Raw genomic sequence first — 18,986 nt, forward strand, 5'->3', positions numbered from 1 at the left:
ACCCGATTACCAAACCGATAACCGAACCGAAATCTTAGTTTGGTTCCGTTATTTTAACATTATAGTTCGGTTCGGTTTTAATTTTAGTTTAATTTGGTATTCGGTTATCGGTTCGGTTATTGAGAAAAATATCGGTGTAACCGATAACCGAATTAATATATAAATATAAAAAAATATAATTTTATCTTTTTATATATATAAATAAAAAGTCCAACCCTAAAAAATACACTTTTATCTTTGTATATATATATTTTGGTGTAGTAGCTTTTAATTTATTCAATTGTAACTTTTGTACAAAGATATTATTTGAAAACTAATTAAAATAAAAATGTACAAAAAATTAAATATTTTGAGTTTTCAGTTATTCGGTCGGTAACTGAACCAGACCGAAATTTTTTTGGTTAAATCAATTTCGGTTACCAAACTTATTCGGTTCGGTTCAGTTATAAAAATAGAGCAAATTTCAGTTCGGTTAACTGACAGTTCGGTTCGATTAGTAATCGAACCAAACCGATGCTCACCCCTAATTTCTAACCCTTCAAAACCCATGGAATTGGTGGGTTGAAAATTGGATGGAATTTCTTACAAAAAAAAAAACCTTCAAAACCCCTCAATTACCTTACCCTTCTAATTATTATTTTTTTTGTGTTCGAAACATGAGTTTGTAAAAACCCTTACTAACCCTTTCCTCTCCCAAAGAAGAGTTTCTATCAATCCTTACTAACCCTTCCCTTATTAACCCTTCTAAACCCCCCATCCAATCAAGTCCGAAATTTACGAAATATTTAGAGGTGGGGGCAGAAGGAGAAGGACGTATCCATTTCGGTATGTACCACATGTACCAGAGGAACCGGCTATTCTGATGAATATTACAGGATCTTCAGGGTGATTTGAAGGTGCACGATATTTTCAAAAGCAATCGAGAACTGCAAGATGCACTTGGGAAATATGCAATTGATAATATGTTCGAATGGAAGGTGCACAGATCAAACAAGTCGTTGTTTGAGGTTCGATGCAAACAGTTTGACACATGCAAGTGGCGGGCTAGAGGTGGAGTCATACTAGGTTCGAACATTTTGACCTAACTGTGATGACGTTTTCCCGTTCCAAATGCTTTTTTATATTTATATTCTGAACCCTCATTCGCTTTCTTGGAAGAAGAGACATGCTCATCTCTCTTCCTCTTTTGTCCATGATCATGCTGAAATTTATTGTAGATATATCATAAGCTAACATACAAGTAACCTAATAAAGAAGTTAAGCTAAAACGAGCTAACATAGGCTAAAATAAGAGAGATATCGACAATTAGGTTGTCGATATCACATGGATATCGACCACATAGATGTCGATAACCTAATTGTCGATATATATAGATATTGATAATTAGGTTGTCGATATCTATGTGATATCGACACATATCGACCAAACACTTACCAATTGCAGATAGGATATCGATTAATATCGACAAATATATGCACGAATATAGAATATAAACAAAAAAATGAAATGAGGGTTTGTCGATATCATATTGATATCGGCAATTGCAAACCCAGATGAACCCTAACACCGGAAGAAGTAAGCAAAACGAAAGATTCTTTCTCAAACTCAGGAAATGTACATACAATACAAGAACCCAGCAAATGTACATACAATAAAATAACCCATAAGTAAAATCAAGTTATTTACCCTATTTTTCGTCATTCCTTCTTAATCTGATTCATTGTCTGAGCTTCGCGTTCTCGCCACGTCTGAGTTTTGCGTTGTCTGAGCTTCGTGTTCTCCGGAGGAAATCGTTGGATTCGCGCAATGAAATATCTTAAAGAGCGTAGTGTTAGAGGGAAGTGTAAATGACGAGAGCAAATGTGGAAGAATCTGTTAAAATATGTTAGTTTTGATTATTTATTTAAAAAGAGCTAGAAAATGTAAACTAATCTCTCAAAAAGATGCTAATTTAGTAATTCTTTCTGAAAAAATTTCCAAACCAGATCTACAAGCTAATCTAAGAGATTAATCCAATTCCATGTGGTGGCTCGGGTCTCCCCGTAAACCATATCCTCCAATTAGGAAGGGGAGAAAACTGCTTCCTCTCAACTCCCTCCTCGTTTTTCTCCTTTCTAAACGCCCTCTCATTTTTCCTTCCAAAATTTCTCTCATTTTCCCAAAAACAAAAATGATCCTTTTTACATTTTTCACAAATCCAAGATGTTAACTTCCCCCAATCCTAGCAAAATATCTCATCTTTCTCTACTTCAATTGAATCGGCGGATATAGGTCAGATTATGCAATGGAGACCGTCCAAGCAGAGCAGGTGGACGGAGCTAGACATATCCTGTTCGGAAAGTACGAGATGGGAAGGATATTAGGCCATGGAACCTTCGCTAAAGTCCACAAAGGGAAACATCTCCCAACCGGAGAAAGTGTCGCCATTAAAGTCATCCACAAAGATCATGTAAAGAAGAAGGGATTATTGGAGCAAATCAAGCGTGAAATTTCAATTATGCATCTTGTCCAGCACCCACATATCGTCCAATTGAAGGAAGTTATGGCCACCAAATTGAAGGTATATTTCGCCATGGAGTATGTTAGAGGCGGCGAGTTGTTCGCCAAAGTCAGAAAGGGAAAGCTCAAGGAAGATTTAGCCAGAAAATACTTTCAACAATTAATTAGCGCTGTCGATTATTGCCACAGCCGAGGAGTTAGTCACCGTGATTTAAAGCCGGAAAATCTCCTCTTGGATGAAAACGGAGACTTGAAAGTTTCCGATTTTGGGCTCTCCGCCTTGCCGGAGCAGCATTGGAATGACGGATTGCTACACACTCAATGTGGAACGCCGGCGTATGTTGCCCCTGAGGTATTGAGGAAGAAAGGGTATGATGGTGCTAAAGCTGATATATGGTCCTGTGGTGTTATTCTATTTGTTTTGCTTGCTGGTTTTTTACCATTTCAGAATGAGAATTTAATGAAAATGTATTTGAAGATTTTCAAGGCGGATTATGAGTTTCCTTCCTGGATTTCACAAGATGCTAAGGATTTGATTTCAAAGCTTCTTGTTGTTGATCCTGAAAACAGAATTCAATTCTCTGAAATAAGGCAACATCCATGGTTTCAAAAGGGACCAATATTCAAGCGAATTGAAACAGAAGAAACTGATCAGAAAGTTGTAGCAGAAGAGAAATCGGCGGCGGCGACAACAACCCATAATACTCCGCCTGTCTATAATGCTTTTGAGTTTATTTCGTCTATGTCTTCAGGATTTGATCTTTCAAGCCTATTTGAAAGCGAGAAAAAAGCAGGTTCTAAGTTCACTTCAAAGTGTCCAGCTCCAATGATACTGACCAAGTTAGAATCTACTGCAAAAGATTTGAATTTTAGAGTGGCGAGTGACTCAGATTTCAATGTGAAAATGCAAGGGAAAGTGGAAGGAAGGAAAGGGAAGCTGGCGATGACAGCCAAGGTTTTTGAGGTGGCGCCGGAAGTGGCTGTGGTTGAACTCTCCAAGTCCTCAGGCGACAGTCTTGAATATACAAAGTTCTTTGAAGAGGATGTTAAGCCTGCGTTGAAAGACATAGTGTGGACTTGGCAAGGTGAAACTAAAAACAAGTAGCACTATTTCATTTGCTCCATTCTGATTCCAAATGCTTGTCATTTACTAGTATTATGCAAATATAAGATTTCTCAAGGGGTATGTATTTCTTAGTTAAATTTTGACTTTGCCTGTAAAATTTAGCCCTTCATTTTTCATTAGGAAAATAATACTTTATTCCATTCAAAATATCATAATATTTTTGTAGTTCTTGCCGTTTGTCTTTTCACTTAGTGATCTCCATTTTACAAACGCACCCCAAACTTTTAAGATAATTTTTTTCTTATCTCATATTTATTTATTTATTTATTATGAAATTGCTTATATATTCATTTGATTAAAAAAATAAGTACAACAAGAAAACGGTAAGGAATACAACCTCACACAAGTACATGTTAAAACTAATACAAGATTCACGAAGGGACGAAAACAATTACAAAGAGTAAAAAAAGACAAACGGTATAAAACACAAAAGAATAATAAAACATATACTTCTCGTAGATGAAAAACCGCAGAAAAGCAGCTGCAATCCAATCTCGGAGATACAATTCAGACAGATAAATAGATCCGATAAAATATAAACAAAGACTAACACATGAAACCTAATCTGGTGGGAGGAGGAAGAATGAAGAAAAATTTCCTCTTCCTCCTCAAAGTGGATCGTTAAAAAAAAGAAAAATTGAAGCTTGAAAGATTTTGAGACTTTGACATGAGAGGGGAAGAGAAAAAGAGCATGAGGAGAAAGGCGGTGGTATGTTTGGTCCTCTTTGAGGATGAAATCTTCAAGCATAGAGAGAGATGACACGGTTTCCGCCTACTTTTTATCTTATCTTTATTATTTAAACCATTAAAATAAAAACAAGTGGGGGTTGAAGGAGACAAAGGGGGCCTGGAGGTGTCCAAGCCTTCCGGCCGCCGGAACCATCCCTACCATAGATGGTTTTCAGTCCCAACAACCATTGGAACTATCCACATTATATATGGTTTCGGCCATCATGTTTCTGATAAATTAAGATTCAGAGTTGTTAATTAATCCATTGAGTTTGTATTTAATTACAAAATCCAACTTAGTTAATATATGATAGGCGAGATAAATTTTTCCAAATTTGTTCAAAATGACTTAATCTTACATTGTAGTGAAAATCTAGCTTAATTTTAAGAAGTTTACATTGTTACGTAAAAATTGATTCTGGAACACTCAGATGATAACACGTATATTTACGATTTTTTTTATAAAAGTCTATTTAGGAAAATTGCACCCCCCCCCCCCCCCCGACCCCAATCATGTATTCGCCACTGAGTGGAGTTATATGACAGAACGTACAACCCTAAAGTCACACCATGATAATTTCAGTTCCATTCTTTTGAATTTGAAGAATTTAGATATTAAATATGAATAAGTAGATAAAGCTCTTATGTTGTTACGATCTATAATCCCGTCTTTCAAAAAAATTCGAGAGTATCATCTATAGTAAAAGTACTTTAACTGGATGAGGTTAAAGAGTGTCCATTTTTAAAAGATCTGGGATAAAGAACTTTCTAGTGATAGAAATGGTCTTGTCGAAAGTCTGGCCGTTAGAGGGAGATCTATTACAAGAGACCTCAATAATAGCAACAACATCAATCGATCTAGATCTATATCAAAATCTAGATACAGTAATTTGACAAGCAATTACTGTAAAAATAAGGGCACATCAAATCTGAATGTTTCAGGCTAGAGAGGAAAATGAAGAAAATGGTCATAAAGAAGAAAATCTTGCCAAAACCAGTGTCGTTGAAGATAAAGTAGATTGCAAAGTCTATACCGTGTCTGATGGTGGTGCTAGATCTGGAAAAGGATGTATCATTTACTCTACTCTCTCATTTCATGTTTATCTCCACAGAGATTAATTTCCCTCTTATCAATCAGTAAAGAGAGGAGTTGCATTGATGGGCAACGATAATCCTTGTAAAGTTGTTGGTATTGTATCGTCAAAATCAAAGTGCATGATGGTGTTGTCAAGACCTTGACATATATGCAGCATGTTCCAAATATGAAGAAAATCTTATATCCTTATCTACTTTAGACGACAACAGTTTTGGATTTTCTAGTAGAGGTGGAATCTTGAAGGTTTTGAAAGGGGTTCAAGTTGTGATTAAACTAGAAAAGTTGAAAGATTATATGTGCTACAAGATTCAATAGCCACATGCCACTACAAGAAAAATCGTTATCACCTACGCAAAAATCTGTCGGTGATTTCTTAATTTGTGTCGGTGATCATGATCACCGACGGAAGACCGACATATATTGATGTGTTGGCGTTGACCTCGTAGGTAAGCAGTTGCGACAATTTTTTACCGACACAAAAAATCACCGACACAATATTCAGTCGGTGTTTTGGGTCGGGAAATTCCGACTACTCTATGTAGGTGACTTTCTGTCGGACTTTCCGATAACTTCACCGACTATTATGTGTCGGTGATCTATTTTTTAAATATTTAATTTTAAAATTTTACCGACAAATATTGGTCGGAAATTGCGTCGGAAATTATATTTAAAATCATTTTTGGTGTGGTTATATTTTCTTTTCGGTCACTTTATTTGGATTGAAGGAAGCTCGTGTATATATATATATATCCAAATAAAGTGAAGCTCGTGTATATATATATATATAAATTACGAATTACATACAAATTAAAACATGTTATAAGGAAAGCAATTATACTATATCTACAAAAAAATACAACTACAATTGTGAGACTTAATAATCATACATACATACATACATACATTGCTTCAAAAAAGAAAATCATACATACATAAAAACACCATAAATCTGGACAATAAGTTCCTAAAATAAATATTTTAAAAATAAGATATTGAATGAAAAATACCTTGTGAGCAAGGCAACAACAGAAACTAACACACCTGAAATGGACATCATAACTTTTAATTAATTAAAACATAATTAAAACACAAAACAAATGAATGTAGATACAACTAGATGTTGAATTACCAAGGAACAATTACATATATGATTTGTAATACATATAGGATATTACTGAACTGTTCTCATAGGCAAAGACGCAATCAAAATTCTCAGCATGGCAAGACAGGGCCTCAACTTTAACACATAAAAGTCAGTTGAAAATTTTATCAGCCAACATTGTTATTACTCTTTCTGAAAAAGGATTATATCATCAAACTTCAACAGTCTTCCATTTGGGCATTTCTTCCTATGGTCTAAACAGCATGTTCATAGTTGTATGCTATTTCACAACTCACATTCTTGCTCTAACAGAGACTCGTCTATGTAAAACTGCCATATATGCAAACATTCTCTCCATTACAAAAATATAAAACTACAAAAAGTACAAGGTCAAGCAGAAATGAAACGAAAGTGAAAAGGAAAATAAAATAAAAGCAGTGAATATTTGGCAGAGGAGAGATTATATTTTATTTTGAAAACTTCAAGTGCAACTATCCATAAAAATATTACCATGATGACCAAATATTGAAAGTTCATTTTCCAATTACACATGAAGAAGAATAATAATCTAGTCAACCACTTAGCATTACCATCTGTTCTAGATTTTTACTTGTTTTCTTTAATTTCATGCACAATATTAGACACAAGATTCAACCAAAATAACTTTAGGTGAGGAACCATGAACATGGACTAATCTGAAGTCAAAAGTCACTAGACATTTAGAGAGAGATTACTAGATAAGCTGTACTTCACCAAAAAAACATTAGGATTAAATTTGAACCATTTTGTATATTAGGACCAAATCTGCAATTCACCAAAAACATTACCCAAAACTGCAAATGCGTTTATTCCATAAAGACCAACAAATTACTAGTAAAACTAGAGCACTTCTCAATGACACGAAACACTATACCAGCTGCAGAATTTTACACAATTACATAACCTCCCTAGTATCCAAGTATCAGAGTTAAACTGTTGTCAATAGACTTCACACAACAGACTTGTCAAGTACCAGAGTTGAAATGATTAGAATCACCAAACAGAGATGAAAGAAAACTATAAAAGTTGGCACCATAAAGTATCATACAGTGTAGGACAACAAGCATTACATAAAAATGCTAGTTATAATATACGAGGAGCGAGAAGAAAGAAGTAGCCACGCAACTTTCAATCTTTAAATGCATAATCACTACCTAAAGAAAACATTATGGCTCACTACACAATCTCATTGAAAAATAACATTGCCAAGTTCTCAAGTATTAGGTATACATCTTACCGTCACCCGGCTTTCGACTCTGCTTTTGGGCTGGCTTTTGCCTCTGATTTCGACTCTTGTCTTCCTTCCACGAACTTTGACTTAGCTGAATAACATCCACCACCATGGTGATGGTGATGATGAATCTGTTACCCTGTTACTTTTCCTCATATGCAGTGAAACATGCTCTACGCCAAAAACCTGCATACACACCTTGGTCAGGACATAGGTATACATTGGATGCACAAATGGTTATCTTTTCCTTTGAAGAAAGCTCTCTTAAGTCCATTTTGAGCACTATTTTCCAAAGAGATTTCAAAGTCTACTTCCAAGATCACATTGACTATGTGGTGACCCAACGTTTCCCATTTCAAAAGACAAAGTAAAAATTTGAAAAACTCTCTTAGAAGAAAAAGTAGATCAGCAATATCAAGCATAATTGAAGCTCAGTGACAAGAGTAACCATCAAAACCTAATTAAGTGTAACGTGTAGATGTGGATGAATTGGTATATCAAGCTACTATACATGCTTTAGATAACCTAGTATCCAGCTACTAATTACATCATTACATTTAGGGGGCGTTTGGTTCACAAAGGGTAAGGGAAAAGGAATCAAGAAAGGGAAACCAAAGGAAATGAAAGGAATAACCATTAATTCCTCTATGTGTTTGGATATGTTTAGGAAATGGAATGGGGTAAAGGGAATCCAATTCCTTAGAAGACATGGGGTAATGGCTTAACCTAAAGTGGGGTAATGGCTTAATCTAAAATGGGTAAAGGGAATAGATTTTTTTTTGTAAACAAACAGGAACAAAGGGAATGAAACCCTCTCATTCCCATTCCCATTCCTAAAGACCCCAAACCAAACGCCCCCTTACTTTCCGAGTAAAAGCAAGTATAGAATGAAATATATCAACCATTTACCTTAATCAGATTGTATAGCTAGCCACTATGCCAAAATGCAAATTGAAGAGCAGCAATCCAGAATCAGATAATGAACCTAAGATAGAAACACGAAGTCTATATCATCTTTGTGCTACAAAATTCCACATCAGAAGTAAAAAAAATTACAGAAGAAAAACTCAGAAGAGCCATATTTTTGCTGAAACCACCATTCTTGGAGTATAACTCCACCAACATTTACCAGCAACTGGCAATATGCAAAGCACAATATTTAATTTCAATGGCCCTTTCTTTGGAAGGAGCAACCCTTTGTAAGCCTGGCTCACCCGCCCGTTGGTTGGCACAATATAGTCTGGCAGTTTCTACACACCACAACAGTTTGGAAATGACTAAAGACAGTTAATCTGTATCACATATTATAAATTCATTTTCACGTAGCTTGTTCCAAAATAAGGTAGCTAACAATTCAAATTTCAAACTGCCAACTCCTATTTGATCACATCAATAAAACAGAAATAAACAATGATTTTAACTTAATTAAAGGACTTACATGGTGAAGCATCCTTGGCACTTCACGTCCTACACCAGAGACAAATCCAAAAAAGAAGGTGAAATCAGGCACCATATCTTACCAAAATCCTAAAATCAGCTAGACATTTGGAGACTGAACATGAATAAATAAATACAGAGATAGAGTTTTACCATGAAAATGAGTTAGGAGACTGAACAAGACGTTTGAGCTTGTGGTTCCTCATCTCGAGCTCGACGGGGGGTTAAACAAATCAATATCGTTTTAGAGAACCTAAAAGAATCACATGCGTATATTTAAGAATCAGAGGATGGGGGAGAGGCAGAATAGTGCAGCGGCGCCAGTGTTGTGTAGGCGAGAATGAGAAAGAACAATAAGCTACTGTAGATCGTGGGTGGCTGGGAATGGGTAGGGTAGAAGAGGCGAGGAGAAAATTTTAGGGTTTGTGAATTTGGATTCTAAAGGAAATAAAGAATCCAACTATATATACTAACTATTTTTTATTATTTTATTAGTTAAAATACAATTTTGTTTTGTTTAATTTTACTTTATTTTTTTAGAAATTTAATTTAATTTTTTTAATAATATATTCTCCTACACAATTCTGTAGGTCTATGTGAAGCGTTTGTCGGTGACATCACGGATACTAAAATTCACCTACTAACAATGTCGGTGATAGGGGAGGGAATAATTCGGCCAATATTCACCTACACATTTTAATAATGTGTAGGTGAATGTGTAGGAGAATTCCGACACATAGATTTCGTCGGTATTTCGTCAGTGATTCCGACCCAAAAATTTATGTCGGTCCATTCCGTTGGTGATAACATTTTTTCTTGTAGTGTGCGTTGATGTAGTTTCTCTTCCATCTTAGAGTCAAACATTATCAAATTATGGCATATGACGCTTGGACATATTAGTGAGAAAGGATTGTCCATGTTAAGTAAACGAGATCTCTTTTTTTGCCAACATACCTCCTAGTTGGATCTTTATGAGCATTGTATTTTTAGTAAGCACAAAAGAGTCGCTTTCTACATTGGTGTTCACCAAACAAAAGACATTTTTTATAACATTCTCAGACATAAGGAGTCATGCACATGTTCCTTCAAAAGGGGGTGCTTATATGCTCACCTTCATTGACAATTATTCTATGAAGGTTTGGGCTTATTTATTGAAGCAAAAAAATGATGCCTTTTCCACTTTCAAGCAACGGAAAGGCTTGGTGGAGAGCCAAAATGGTAAGAAGATTAAACGTCTCTATACTAGTAATGGTTTGGAGTTCTGTAATGATGAATTCAACATATTTTGTAAAGATATGGACATCTCCCAACATCTCACATTTCTAGGAAAACCATAATAAAATGGTGTATTTGAGTGGATGATCAACAGAATTATATTAGAAATAGTTCTTTGCATGTTGTCCAATTCTGGATTATCCCAAGACTTTTGGGAATAAACATCTTTAACAGCTTGTCATTTGGTGAATCATTCTCTATCTACTTCAATTGATTTTAGAACTCTTAAAGATGTATGGTTTTGAAAACCTGTTGATTATTCTAATCTAAGGATTTTTCAGATGTCCTTTCTCGGTTATCCTCTTTGTGTAAAGGGATATAAAGTTTGGCTTCTTGATCCCAAGTCACCAAAATTTATTATCGATAGAAATATTGGATTCGATGAATCTTTCATGCTTCATCCAATGGAGTCTTCAATTGCATCTGCCACCAAGATACATAATTCTGATAAGCAGGTTGTGACATAAGTAGACATGGAGAATTCATTATCTCCATTGTGTGACCAATTATCCAAGTCTACTAAAGTAGAAGAATCTATAAGTAACGAAAAGGAGCATTCAGTTGCTAGAAACAGGCCTGAAAGAGAAAAAAAGTAGCCACTAAGGTTAGCAGATTATGCAACTTTTGCCTGTGTTGCTGCACAAGAGATTGAAGAATTTGGCATTTCTTCAACATATTCAGAAGTCATTTTCGATGATGATTTTGGAAAATCATCGATGGCCATGCAAGAGGAGGTGTAATCTTTTCACAAAACAAAACGTAGGAATTGGTGAAGTTGTCAAAGAACAAGAAGATTGTTGGTTGTAAATGTGTTTTCAAACAGAAAGATGGCATTCCAAGCATTGAGGGTGTTAAATACAAGTCATGATTAGTAACTAAGGGCTATAGCCAGGTATAAGGAGTGGATTTTAATGATGTTTGATCTCTTATTGTTAAACATAAGTCTCTTCGTGTTTTGCTTGCATTGGTTGTTATAAATGACTTAAAGTTGGAGCAAACTGATGTCAAGGCCTCCTTCTTGCATGAAGAGCTAGAGGAGAAAATCTATATGCAACAACTTAAAGGTTTTGAAATCGAAGGAAAAAAGACCATGTTTCCTTGTTGTAGAAATCACTATATGGGTTAAAACGGTCGCCTCGATAGAGGTATAATCGGTTTCATTCCTTTTTTTTATTAAGCATGGTTATTCTAAGAGCTAACATGATAGTTGTGTTTATTTTGCAAAACTTATAAATGGCTCATTTGTTTATTTGTTACTCTATGTTGATGATATGCTTATAACTGCCAAGGATAGGTTTAATATCAATAAATTGAAACCAAAGCTAAGTAGTAAATTCAAGATGAAAGATTTGGTAGCTACTAAGGAGATTTTGTAGGAAAATAGACAAGCCTAGGCGTAGCGGAATAATAAAATTTTATCTATTTTATCTATTTCCTTTTTCCAAGATCTGTTAATTGTTATTTCATATAAAGAGGGATAGAAAGTAATACCTTTAGTGAAGAACTATCTACGGTTGCAAACGAAGTGCCCACAACTTCTTATTATCAACTCGTGAGCAACGAACGTTTTTGTTCAACACAGAAAAACAAAACTAATCAGTAATCAACCTTTAAAGTATAGCAATCGCAATAATTGCCTCTAACAGAAATCGATACGAGATCAAAGTGGGAGTAAGAAATAAAGTAAATTAGCCGAGACGAAAGACGGAACGATTCCTCTCCTCCAAACACTAGTAATTAAACAATTAATAACAAACAGTTAACAGTAACAGCTAACAGCTTACTACAAATGCAAACAGCTAACAGCAACTGCAATAGCTATTAGCTAACAGCTGAACGAAACATGCCCTTAATGTTTCATAAACATAGTTTTAAGAACATATATTAAAATGCCACCAACTAAATACGTCACATATAAGTTAATCACATTTTTTTTTCCAAAGTGGGTAGATGTGTTACTAATATAGTTACAAATAGCCAATAAAAAACATACGAAACTGTTTTAATTTATCGACAAACTTGTGTATGGAATGTATGATGTAACAAGTAAATTACATTCAAATCAGCTTTTCTAACTTTTCAATAATGTATAGCAAAAATTAATAAATTATGGTTAAATTTATACCATATATTATGACTAAATTTGAATATATGACTAAATTTGCACTTCTTAAAAAATGTCGGGGTCAAATTTCTTTTTTAAGCGATGAATATTGCTATCAAACAAGTTATTAATGTCCAATTGTCAAGAATCAATAACAATATGATCAACAAGAAGATCAGATTACAATTAAGCATGGTTAAAATGGGTTAAAATGGTCGCCTCGATAGGGGTATAATCGGTTTCATTCCTTTTTTTATTAAGCATGGTTATTCTAAGAGCTAACATGATAGTTGTGTTTATTTTGCAAAACTTATAAATGGCTCATTTGTTTATTTGTTACTCTATGTTGATGATATGCTTATAACTGCCAATGATAGGTTTAATATCAATAAATTGAAACCAAAGCTAAGTAGTAAATTCAAGATGAAAGATTTGGTAGCTACTAAGGAGATTCTGTAGGAAAGATTTGGTAGCTACTAAGGAGATTCTGTAGGAAAATAGACAAGCCTAGGCGTAGCGGAATAATAAAATTTTATCTATTTTATCTATTTCCTTTTTCCAAGATCTGTTAATTGTTATTTCATATAAAGAGGGATAGAAAGTAATACCTTTAGTGAAGTACTATCTACGGTTGCAAACGAAGTGCCCACAACTTCTTATTATCAACTCGTGAGCAACGAACGTTTTTGTTCAACACAGAAAAACAAAACTAATTAGTAATCAACCTTTAAAGTATAGCAATCACAATGATTGCCTCTAACAGAAATCGATACGAGATCAAAGTGGGAGTAAGAAATAAAGTAAATTAGCCGAGACGAAAGACGGAACGATTCCTCTCCTCCTTTTCTGAGTGTGTCGAAATTCTGGGGTTAGGGTGTCTATTTATAGACTTCTCAAAACCCTAATCCCAGTTGTGTTAGGTAATTAAATAATTAGAATCTTATTCGGAATAGGATTACTAATTAGATAATTAAATAAACACTTTAATATTATCTAAATAATAACTAATTATATCTAGATAATTATTATTAATCAAGTTAATAATTAATTATTGTTAGGGATAATTAATTAGAGTTTCACTCACATAAAAACTTCTAATTAATATTATCAGATAATCCCTTAGTTTAATTTAAAACTATAATCTAATTATAATTATTAAATCAAACTAATATCCCTATTTAATATATAAATTTTGGCCCATTTACTATGTCTCACTAATTTACATTTTCGTCCTCCGATTCCAAGTCCCATATGCGACCCATTAGGTTCTTTATTGCCACTAGTCGTATATATCCTTTGAAATTATTCATCACGATTAATTCCAACATATATATAACAGAATACTGTCGCGAGCTGTTACTAGCAGAACCTATGATATTTCCCCAGAGTAATTAAGAAGTCAGGTTGATAACTGACGTTAACCTTTCTGCATTAGGTACAGTATAATACGATCCTTCATCAACTATATCTTGTTGGTCAATTCCTTATAACTATGGAACGTGTCAAGGTTACATATAACGAAGAGTCGTTTTACTTGTACAGGTTGAATTCACTCTGAAAGATAAGTTAAGTGAAATATTCATTTCTACTCTTAACTCTATCATCTTGCAAGGATTTCAGTTAATTCACCACAAGCGGCCATTTGGATATATCTCCCATTTATCGGGAGTGATGAATGCTCAATCTGACATTAACTATTCTGCAATTACTTCGTGTGATACCCAACCCTGCTCTCACACACCACAGGCTCTCACCGGTTGGATCGTGCTCGCACAGAATCAAAATACCAGACTCCATAATCCAGAATCACTAATTAACGAATGTTTGAGTCTGAGGATTAGTTATACCTACTAATACCAATGAGATGAACAGTTGACACTTTTAGATAAATTAATCCATGCTGTTATCTCAAGTCGGGTCCCAATCCTAATGAACTCATTCACCGGATCCATGTAACTGTCTAGATATCTAAATATTTAAAGCTTGTGAGATCAGCTTTCTGTCTCGATAGAAAACACTGTTACATGCAAGTCTCAACAGTAATATGCCAACTCCTATGACATATTACTTGACTTGGGTTAACTTTAAGTTTATTGATCTTATTATAAAGTACAGTCTCACTTCATGCTTGTATGAACACTTTATAATTACTTAAACAAACTTAGGATTACTTTCTTTATGAAAGATTTGTGCCTTTATATATAGTTACGTTTTAATGCTATATATCTGATTAAACAAATGATCAAATAAATAATTTATTCATTAATATTAATATCCTAAAACAATTGTTTTTAGGACACTAAACTCCAACAGATTCTTGGTATGGAGATCCATGGAGATAGATCTGTGGGAACACTATATTTAACTCATGGGAGTTTTGTTGAAAATTTGTTGGAGTGATTTGGGATGAAAAATGCAAAACATGTAAGTACTTCACTAGCTGCTTATTTTACATTTTATGTTGCTCTGTGTCCACAGTCCGAAAAGGATATTGACTATATGTCACATGTACCTTACTCTAGCGTTGTTGGTAGTATTATGTATGTTATGGTTTGTACTCATCCTAGCAGTTCATATGTAGTCAGTGTAGTCAAGTCAGTAAATATATGTCCAATAGTGGTAAAGATCATTAGAATGTTGTGAACTTGAGATATTTAAGGGCTACTACTACTACTTGTTTAGAATTTGAAAGGAGTAAGATCATGGTGACTGGTTATGTTGATTTGGACTATGCAGGTGATCTTGGTAGAAGAAGATCCATAATAAGTTATATGGTTATCCTTAGTAGTGCGCTATTAGTTGGAAAGCTAATCTGCATCCTACAGTTGCATTGTCCACTACTACTAAAATGGAGTACAGGGCTGTAGTTGAAGCTATAAAATAAGTTATTTAGTTATTAAGGTTGGTTGGTGAGTTCACTTTAAATTTGTAGAAAATTTTCCTTCACTGTGATAGTTAGAGTGTATATATTTGACAAACGATTAGATGTTTCATGAAATAACGAAGCAATGATGTAAAGTACCATTTTATTCGAGATATTATTTGTGAATAATATATTGGTGTTAATAAAATTGGTATTGTAGAAGCCACTTCCAACAACTAAATTCAAGCATTGCTTGAACTTTATCAGTATTGGCACTAATTGAGCTAGTCTAAAAGGGTTTTATGGCGAAGGACGATTTTTTTTTTTTTTTGTGAAATTTGGGAGATTTGTAAAATGTGTTTAAGATTTTAATAACTTATAAATTCAAATTCGTGTGTTTTGAATTTGAACACTAATTCAGTTGCAAAATATCATTTTAGCCCCTTTTATTTTGTTTTGTTCACATTTGGTATTTCTTTTTTTTCACATTTTTTCTATAAATACCACGCATGAGCATAGATTTTAGCATCCAAAACAATTCACAGTTCAATTGCTATTTGATAGAAATTCTGTTTAGAACATTGTGAGGTTTTGGGTGTATTGAGATTAAGGGTATTTGAGTGTTATTTTCTTCATTTCTTTTGTACCATTTTCAATTCTCGAGTGGATTTAATTTGCGTTCTCTTTTGCCCGTGGAATAGGCACATTCCTGAACCACGTAAATTTATGTATCATTTATTTTAGGGTTAATACACATATTTGCCCTTGTGTTTTCTCGGAAAAACAGATTTACCCTTAAATCAAATAAACCCACAAAACTATCCCTGAATTTTTCATAAACCTGCAATTATACCATAATCTGACGGAGCTGCTAAACGCCGATGACATCAAACCTTCTTATCTCCAGAAAAACTTCAGAAAAGAACAATCAATCACAAATAGAAAAAAATATGCAAATTCAATTTCGATTAAAAGCAAGTTAAAAGAACAGATTGGTCAAAATTCATTTTCATAAAAGCTCAATCAACCTAATAAAATGGCATCTAAACCTCCTAATTAATCCAAAAGCAATAGCAATAGAAAACAATAAGAAACCAAATGAATTTTGATTGTCGTCATCCAATTTTTTTGGAGACAAGAAGGTTTGATGCCATCGCCGTTTAGCAGCTCCGTCAGATTAGGGTATAATTGCAGGTTTATGGAAAATTCAGGGATAGTTTTGTGGGTTTATTTGATTTAAGGGTAAATCTGTTTTTCCGCGAAAACACAGGGGCAAATATTTGTATTAACCCTTTATTTTATTATCATTTTATTTAGGGAAAATTACAAAAATAAACCATATGGTATGGATCATTTTCAAACATAAACTATGTGGTTTAAAAGTTGACAAATAAGTATTCTGGGGTTGATTTTGTTAGCAAACACAGTCCAAAATGACTGACAATGTTAAAAACAAAGTCAAAGGTTAAAGAGTAATTTTTGTCTTTATATTTATTTATTTTATAAATTAACTCAATTGTCATCTAATTGATTTTTAGTTCTTGTTTTGAGGTTTGTTGGTGATAATTAGATAATGAGATGGTTAATTTATAGAATATATAAAGATAAAAATAAAAATAACTCTTTGACTTTTGACTTTGACTGCCATTTGACTTTTTTTTAATATTGTTAATCAGTTTGGACTGTGTTTGCTAACAGAATCAACCTCATGTACATATTTATCAACTTTTAAACCATGTAGTTTATGTTTGAAAATTGCACAAATCACAGGTTCATTTTTGTATTTTTTTTCTTCTATTTATTCAAATTAAATATTTCATTCCATTTCCGCCGTGAAATAGGTGCGCACTAGACGACATGAGCAACGTGAATGTCACATCGAAATGAGCTCTTTTAGACCACCCTCCTTTTGCTAAAATTTAGTGAAATTTTTTAATTTTATAAAAAAAAAAAGAATTTTTAATCGGGGTTGCACCGGTTCCCAGTTCGAACTCCGGTCGTCGTTCCAACCTCAGTTCTTATCCGTTTTTTTTCGATTCATCGAACCAGTCAAGTTCGGACCGGACTCCTCGCCGGTTCCCGATCGAACTGGTCCGATCTGGGTTTGATAACAATGGTTTAAACACGATGTTTCTGTCTATTAAGGAATATATTTTGAATAAAATTTAAGTTTAGAAAATAAATTATACAAATTAAAAGTTTAAAATTTTAGCTAAATAAGTACAAAGATATATATTTCGTTAGAAAACCATTATCCATCTAAAAAGAACAAATTAAAAGAACAAAAAAAAACTACAAAAAAAAAATTATGTTTTTACCGATTTGTAAATATAGTCCATGTGATTTAATAGTTTATAACTAAGGGTTATATGCTTTGTGAAATTCGTAGTTTAAGAATATAAGAATATGTAAGTCAATTTTTCGATCAAATAATACTTATAGTTTAGTAATTTATAAAATCGGACATTATATTTTGAGTAATTTGTAAAGTTAGTGTTTTTAATTGCTTCAAATTATTTCATTTTAGAGTAAACAGTCACGATAATAATTTTTGAAAGAACGACTGAATTTGTAAACTGCATAAAATACATAATTCCTGTTTACAAACTTTTAAATCACATGAACTATTATTGCAAATCGAATGACATGAAGGGATTAATAAAATTGACAATATTCAAATGACATGAAGGGATTAATAAAATTTCTCCAAAAATAGGCAGAAATGTAAAAGTAAGTTGTTGAAGAAGAGAAGAAGAAATATCAAAGGATAGCAGCAATTATTGTGAAGGGCAATATTGAAAGCAAATTATGAGATGTGAAAGTAGCATCTTAGTTGTTACAAGTTGCAAGTGATAATGACACATAGGTAATCAACCACTCAATTATCCATTCTTGATTAAGATATTTCAGAATAACTTTACCATCTTATGTTCTATCATTTGTTTTATTTTGAGCAGGTAAAAAGCAATCTTGAATAGATCTGTCAACAACAGAAGCTGAGGATATTGCTACTGGAAGCTGCGTTACTTAGATCCTTTAGGTAAAGCAGCAGCTTAAGGATTATGGAGTCAAGTCCAAAGATTATTGATATCATATGTGATAATAAAAGTGCTATTGATTTATCCAAAAATCTAATCCAGTACAGCAGGATAAAGCATGTCAGTATAAGACACCACTTCATCAGATGTCATGTCCTTAAGGAAGAAATTAAAATGATCTATATACCTTCTTAAGAATAGTTGGATGATATCTTCACAAAGCCTCTGACTAAAGAGCAATTCAGTATTGTTAGAGAAGCAATCAATATATCTATCCCTCTTTAGTAGCATGTCGTGTGTACTAGTAATTGATTAACATGTAGGTATGCATTAAATCGTGTATTAAACTACTATATACCCTGATGTTACGTGTATCAACTAATTGGATGCCACGATATCCTATAAGGTGCATAATTAAGGCTAGGAATTTATTAGGATGTTAATGA

At 33.6% G+C, this 18,986-nt stretch overlaps 1 protein-coding gene across 1 annotated transcript; it reads left to right on the forward strand.

The window, feature by feature from the left end:
• Nucleotides 1-1,970: 1,970 nt before the first annotated feature.
• LOC136223902 (CBL-interacting serine/threonine-protein kinase 25-like) lies at nucleotides 1,971-3,795 on the forward strand. The gene has a single exon (XM_066012073.1). It carries the CDS (start codon nucleotides 2,286-2,288, stop codon nucleotides 3,603-3,605), a length of 1,320 nt encoding a protein of 439 aa, XP_065868145.1. The 5' UTR covers nucleotides 1,971-2,285; the 3' UTR covers nucleotides 3,606-3,795.
• Nucleotides 3,796-18,986: the final 15,191 nt, after the last annotated feature.

The sequence above is a fragment of the Euphorbia lathyris genome, chromosome 3 (genome assembly GCF_963576675.1).
Source record: "Euphorbia lathyris chromosome 3, ddEupLath1.1, whole genome shotgun sequence".
In the NCBI taxonomy this organism is placed as follows: Eukaryota; Viridiplantae; Streptophyta; class Magnoliopsida; order Malpighiales; family Euphorbiaceae; genus Euphorbia; species Euphorbia lathyris.

Coding starts and splice junctions, on each gene's coding strand:
- LOC136223902 (XM_066012073.1), top strand. CDS start 2,286: ATGGAGACCGTCCAAGCAGAGCAGGTGGACGGAGCTAGACATATCCTG.